At 46.0% G+C, this 7,444-nt stretch overlaps 1 protein-coding gene across 1 annotated transcript; it reads left to right on the plus strand.

Annotated features, from left to right (window-relative positions):
- The first annotated feature begins 1,172 nt into the window (after positions 1-1,172).
- On the plus strand, positions 1,173-2,339 carry LOC139047018 (uncharacterized). Its single transcript, XM_070520954.1, has one exon. It carries the CDS (start codon positions 1,173-1,175, stop codon positions 2,337-2,339), a length of 1,167 nt encoding a protein of 388 aa, XP_070377055.1.
- The last annotated feature ends 5,105 nt before the right edge of the window (positions 2,340-7,444 follow it).

A 7,444-nucleotide genomic window follows, 5' to 3' on the forward strand; every position in this document is an offset into this window, starting at 1 on the left:
TTATTCGTGCATCTTAATCCTTCGTAATGCACTCTAATCCACCTTAATCTTCTTTAATACACTCTAATCAACCCTAATCCACCTTATGTCAACCACCAATGATTCATTAATTAACTTGGGTAATCATTCCCTTATACAGGGGTGGACATGCTTCGGGTCCCCTCAGGCCTACCTTGGGTCACGTGATACATCCAGTTTACAACGCGACCTTGAAACATAAAGATCTAAAGGCTTTCGCCTACAATACTACGGGGATACTTGCCGCTAATTTTTTCAGGGCGCAAAGCAGAATCAATAATACTTCGCTTCCGACTGAATAGCAACAATTAGCGACGTGCAAAGCCATGGAGCCGCCCCAGAATATTAAGCATACTGAGGACAACCGCAACAAAAACGCTGGTGAGCAGGCCGGAAGAATGAAAAAAAATGCAGCATTACGGGATGCTTTGCTACGAGCTATAAGGAAGACTCAGCTCGCAATCAACGCTGTTCTTTGTCGGAACAAAGTTGCTTCGGCCAATGTCATGCACCCACTGTTTCCTACGCAAGCCATTACGCTTTCCTTGTGCTGTCATAAAAACGGCATAACCATCTTCAGGCTTTTTGCTGCAGTTATATGCGCAGCAGCCCGGCATAGCGCTAGCGCATAGACCAGAAACACTGCGCACAACGTTCGCTACGCCGAGCTAAAGCGCCGAGCCAGCCGTGCTCGGGAGGAAAATGGCGCGAACGAAAAAGAAAAACACAAGCAAAACTAAAGATCCGCGCGTTTCCAAGGGCAACGACAGGGAGACCAATCGTCGTGCAGAAAAACGGGGGCAAAACTTGTTGCCGCGAGCAACGCGCAAGGGGCGAGGAGGAGGCGAGGAGGTCGCGCGGTGGCGGCAGAGTTCAAAGAGTGTCGCTACTATCAAATTATCAAGGGTATTTAACTTGTTTTCCCGCTTAGCGTCCCGGCAGTCTCCCCCGCCCCTCCTTTCCGCTCTGTTTCCTACCTTCGCCATGGTTGATAAGCGCAGCGGGGACGTGCGGCCCTCGAAGCTTTTGTTTACAAGGCGCAGTGCGCAGCACGCCACTGTCGAAGAATTCAGCTCCAGGTGCAGCATTTGCCCGGTCCAGACTGCACACACGGGCCAGTACGCGACTAAGCCGCCGTGGTTACGAAGCCGAAGATGCCTTTCACGGGCCACGTGTTGACGGGATTCGACGACTTCTTGGAACGTCGACGCGTCGCTTTCGTCGACCCGCTGCCAGCGACTCGTGTCTGCAGCTCATGCGGCCTCGTGCCTTCCCAATCTCTGCTGCTGGCCTGTGGTCATGTCCTGTGCCGCATCTGCAAGGGCCGGACCCTCAGGGAAGTGAAGTGTCCTTTCGACGGCCGGGTTTGCGCGGAGACGGACGTCGTTTCGCTGAACTTCAGGCAGTCCGACCTGGAGCAGCTCCTAGTTAGTTGCATCGTCGGCGACGGCACCTGCGGTTTCGTCGGAAAGCTGTCAGAGCTGAAACGTCACTTGACGCAATGCGCCCGTGATGAGGTGAAGTGCGCCAGCTGCGGCCAGACGCTGGTTCGCAACGTCGCGGCTTGTCACTACCAAGAGTGTACAGGAGGAATGGTTGCACCTCAAGCGGTCAGCAAGGAGGACGTCGAAAGTATCGTTAATGGACTTGGCGAAATCAAGGCGAACCTAGAAAGGATGAGCCTTCGGGGAGCGGGAGAGCAGATCGACAGGCACGGCGTCGTCAACGACGCCAACTGCCTGCTTGAACGCGTGGTAGGCCTCGAGCGCGATGTGCTATTTGTGCACGAAAGAGCCAGCACCGCCAAAGAATGCTGGACGCCTCAAGTCACGCAGGAAGTGCCGATCTCCCCCGGACCGTTCCGCGCTGCCTGCAGGCCCGGTGCTTTCGTCATTCTGCGCACGTTCATAGACGTGCCTGCCAAGTACGACGCCGCCAAGAGCGCTGCTAATGAGGTTGTGATCCCAACCGAGGTTTGCGTTCTCGCCGGCTACAGCTTCAAGCTCGAATGCAAGCTTGCCAAAGACCAGAGAGGTGCGGTGCAGCTGTGGTTTGTGCTGTGCCTTTGCGGTGGTGCGTGGGACAGCCTTTTGGAGTGGCCTTTCACGAAGAAAGCGACGGTGATCCTCACTCACCCCAGGTTTGAGAAAAGAGACGTCAGGCTGGCAATGTGCATGGAAGACCACGGTGTGGTCAAGAAGCCAATGAGTACAGCTGCCCTCAACATGGGCAGCTGTACGGAGAAAGTGACTTGGATGGACATCGAGCTGAACGGTTTCATTGACAACAAAAACCTCTACGCCAACGTGGAATTTCAATAGCGTGTATACCGCTTTAATTGCAGATATGGAGCGGGTATGGCCTTTGACGTGTAACTGCCTGCGGAAGCTATTGATAAGCCATAAATATTTTCGATAGCGTAACACAATTTTCTTCACGCGAGTACCACTCCGCAGAGATGGCAATAAAGATTACTGTGAACTTCCATTACATTGGAAATATTGTCACAGTTTACTGAAGGGATAATTTTTTGCAGAGCTTAAAATAACCTCCGCAATTATTCCTGATGGCTTTCACCAAACATTACCGCCGTTGATAGTTTGATGCTTAATTTCGCAGCGAAACTTTTATGTAGTTTTCTAGGTTTTCTGGGCATTTTATTTGCCGATATATATGCCCTTCTGGTGAATTTCCTTTTATGATAATTTTGTGCAAGTGTGGTGGGGCAACGGTAGTTGCATATTTGGAAAATATCACCGTAGCATGTAGATATATTAAGTATAGGTAGTGCCCGAATCCCAAGCTATTATATGGAAGATGGCATCGTGTTTGCAGACATATTGTGCGCATTATAATGCGTTTTGGGCCGCCGAACTCGTGGGCTTAGCGGTTTTCATTCTTACTTTCTTTTTACCCGCCGCGACTGAATATCCTACGCTCATGCTTTTCCTGCATTTACGACATAGAATGTATTTGTCACCTTCAAGTCCGAGTGCACTTGTAGCATAACTAAAAAAAATTCAGAGCCCTTCCACTATGTGAAGATGGATGACTGGTGAAGCTGTTTAACGCACGACACAGAGGTGACCGAGAAGATTTGATAAAGGTGCGAGAATATTTATTGTCCTCATCTACGGTCATCGTTGATTTGTTGCATTTAAAAAAAAGCTTAAGCTCTCTAGGGGCTGTATGTGTAAAATTTTTATTTGACTCGTCAATTTTGACACAAAATTGGCAGAAATCGCAAATTTGCAGAAAACGAAATTATCAATGAATGACTGTGTGGTGTTTATTGGCGCAAGGGCCAGGTATGGCCAAAGAGCGCCAAGACAGTGTTGCTGAGTTTGCAGTGAAGTTATGAATTCTGTGAAGTTGATGTGACGTGGCTGTAAAGGTGCCTTAAAAGATGGTCGCTGTAATGCGCATAAAGTTTGTGTAATAAGAATATGGCAATGACAAAAGACGTGTACTATGAGCATTAATGTGCATTTCGCAATAATTATACCATATAAAAATGTATAAGTTTCTAAAATTCACTAGAGCACCACGGCCTCGTTAGAGCCCTAGGGACACAAGGGCCGAAAGGCATGTGCTATACAAAACAACTATCGCAGCGGCATCCTCTGGAAAGAGGAGGCGCTACGAATTTAATGGCCTTATAACATGTAGGTCAACATCATTAAAAAAATTGAGGACTACTTTAGTGTTAAAAAACGGTTCTTTACCAAGAAACACAGCTGGGTGCAGAGGGATGCAATATTGATATGCAAGAGGATAATCTTTCAGATTCGGCTTTCCGACACTCCAAGAGGACGCAGAGGACGATCAGCCGCTCACCACATCGACCACAGCTTGGCGGTTCATTTCCAGTAAGCAGAAAATTGTGGGTACCAAATGTGGGCCTTATCTTGAGGCGACAGAATAGGACATCTGTTCACCGAGATTAAGTTGGGGAGGGCCGAAAACCTAACTGTGGTTTTGTAACGTGCAGTTTATTTTTTTCTCTGTTCCACATGCGTTGCCAGTGTTGTCCCAGTTTCTTTCTTAAGAAAGACTTTAGATCTATGACAGGGACAGCAGTCGTAGGAAAAGTGTTGCAAGTGATGTAGCCATTTTGTCAGCTAGTACATTACCCTCGATTCCTCTAAGGCCAGGTACTCAGCATATTACTACGTGTCTATGTGATAGATAAATATTGCATAAGAGCGAGTAAAGCTCAATGAAAACAGGATTTGTATGCTTTTGTAAAGAAATTAACTCTTTTACAACACTTCAGACGTCGGATTCAGAAAAAGAAGGACCAACAGCAGCATAATATACACCAGCATGTGATTTTGATGCATCTGTGTAGAATTCTGAGCTCGAGTACTTCGATTGAAGTTCACGGAAATAGATAGCGATTTCGAGGTCAGGTGCGTGCTTTGTGACCTCTACAACTCTGTAACTCGGCAAACAAATAAATGGCACAATTCTGTAATTTGCGTCTGATAGTACATCTAAAACGGACAAAGTTGATAGGTAACACATGAACCTCAAAAAGTTTAGTAATATGGAAATACAACTTTTGCGGAACCCTTGTAGCCGACGTAACAAATTCACGTAAAATATAAAACGACATACCAACCCATACAAAAATGCATACTTACTTTCTTTAGACTTTTTTGCAACTTTCTATCAACTTTATTAACATCTTATGTACTTTTACTTCCTACTAACGCTTGTTACAAGAAAGTTGGTAGGCTTTGTATTTACTTTCCTTTGAAGAAGGTTTGTTAAAAGAAAGTTTAAAGAAAGTTGGTAGGCTTTGCATTTACTTTCGTTTGAAGAAAATTTGTTAAAAGAAAGTTTAAAGGAAGTTGGTAGGCTCTGTTCTTACTTTTGTTTGAAGAAAGTTTGTTGAAAGAAAGTTTTAAAAAAGTTGGTAGGCTCTGTTATTACTTTTGTTTGAAGAAAGTTTGTTAAAAGAAAGTTTTAAGAAAGTTGGTAGGCTATGTTTTTACTTTTTTTAAGAAAGTTTGTTACAAGAATGTTTTAGAAAAGCTGGTAGGCTCTGTTCTTACTTTCGTTTAAGGAAATTTATACCAATTGTAGTTGCTTAATTCATTTCATTTAGTACTGCGATAAAGAAGCATAATATGCAAATTGGTAATACAATAAATAGTACGAATGCCAGAGTGTCATAGTGATAATTCCTTCCTGCAGTTTTAAAAAAAGCAATAATAGGAGACAAAATTTTTTTGCTGCATTTGGACATATAATCAGCTGAAGCAAAAGTAAAATATATTTACTTACACCGGCGAAATTGTCTATTTCGGACGTTTCTTCTACTAAAAAAATGTACTCTTACTTGGAGTCCCTTTACGTCTCCGTGTGAGGCAGGGACACTACATCTGCTCCATCTAAAACAGTAGCACTATTGGACTTCTTGTAGGGCTGTTTACTTTTGTTCGCGATGCTTCTTTGCCTTTTTCCCTTTTGACTGGGCGGATAGCTAAATTCTTGAACGAAACCACGCAAACGCAGAGGACGGCGCGTTTTTTAGTAGTTCGCACGTAACATATGACTCGGACTTGTCACCGTTGTCGCAGTGTTGTGGAATGGACATGAAATCCTGAAGTCGTTGAGATGCGCTCGAACGGACCCCGAGTTCGAAGCCTACGGCTGATTCATATTATTGCACCAATAACAAATATGAGGCGATTTGTGCGCTTCCACTTTCCCTATTGTACTAAAGAAAGTTCTGAGGCTCAAATAGGCACATATTAGCGTTCGCCAACTACCCGGGCCGAGATCGGTCCCCACCGAAGCTTAGGCACAGCGTATCCTTCCGAGTCCGTCTGCACGCTATCGGCGCGTCTAGGCTCAGGAATCAAGAAATCTAACAAGGATAAATCACTCTTTTTTCGGATTTGGCATCGGTGTTCTTAAATAAACCATTTTTTCATGTTTATGGTGCCAGCACAAGCGGTCAGCGCCGATGCTACGCGTCATAAACACAGGTATATGTGCTGTCGCCGAAGGCTCCCATCAGCACTAGCCTGCGCATCACTGACGAAGACGTATGACTAGGCAGACGTGTCGACTGAAAGGCATGTTGAATACGGACAGCAGATTAGCCTTTGTGGTACAGGCGTGAGTTTTAGTTGCTGGGCGATAGCGCATCTATCGCACTACCGTGTCTGTGCAAAACCTATCTCTGGAAAAGCAAAACTGCTTCTCGTGTTTAACTTTACAAACTATCCCTTTGTATAAATCCGCTGGCGGGGCACAGCGGTAGAGTACCGGGCTTGGGGGTCGGAGGATCGAATCCTGCCTGGTCAGAGCATTTTTATTTTTCCGGTTTTTCTTTTGCTATTGCACTAAAACGCTCTCTGTTGCTTTCTGCGTTAAAAAAAATATACGGGATGTCCAGGCATCGCGTATTTAACACGATAGAGCTGTTTTTCGCGCCAGCGCTTCCCAGTACGCCGCGCCTGCCCACCGTCCCAGCATCCAGAGCGCGGCACTGGGCCCATAATCCGGCGCTGCACTGGACACTGGAAGCGTGTATATGGGTGGTGATCATGAATGTGCGCTCGGTAGGTGTCAAAGAAGCCAGTAGGCCGTCCACCGTTGCAAGCAAACGGACCTGCACGGACGGTGCGCTGATAGGAGCGCCGTCTTCGCCAACTAAAGTTGGCTCATGGTTCGGCTTAAGTCCGTGTATATGCTTTATAAATGAGCAAGCTTACCCAGATAATGTAAGCCCACCAAATGGGGCCTGAATGCCCGAGCTGCGGCTCCTCCGAGGTGCGGCTTCCCCTGAGTAACAAGATCTGATCTCGAAGGCAGTGCATTTGAAAACTGCATGCGCCTAAACCGGATGCGAATCTTGGAGGCAATATCCACTTCGTTTTTTTTTTCTTATACACATTTCCTTAAACTTCGTAACACAAAGTTCATACTTTTACAAATTACACACTTTTTGAACCCACCAAATTCGTTAAATGGTCCCTACCAATTCTTCTTAGGTAAAAACACGTAATTTTCTCATTTACGATACATTTTTCAGAGAACCGCAGTGGAATTTGTTCGGTTCACAGACCACGTTAGTTGTACAAAGTGCTGGTTGCTGTAAAACGGTAGTGGAATTGTTTTATAAGTGCCTAGACAAAATGTGCGCCTTCTCGTGTGCAATAACCATCGCAAAACCTTCCGGACTCATGTAACGACATTAGTTCGCCGTGTGTTTCTTGCGATCCACCAGTGTCGACAGTGAGTGACCTACTGCAGCACCCGTCCGAGCTTTATTTGTTCTGCCGAACTGCCCGCCCGCGCTCTCGTGAAAAGTCTGGTACTGGGGCTTCGAATCATAGTGTATGGAAGACTTTGTTGAAGATTGTGATTCTGCGGAGCTGGAGTTCATCGAAAGTTCTACAGTGCTTGC

This window comes from Dermacentor albipictus, chromosome 6, assembly GCF_038994185.2.
Source record: "Dermacentor albipictus isolate Rhodes 1998 colony chromosome 6, USDA_Dalb.pri_finalv2, whole genome shotgun sequence".
NCBI lineage: Eukaryota > Metazoa > Arthropoda > Arachnida > Ixodida > Ixodidae > Dermacentor > Dermacentor albipictus.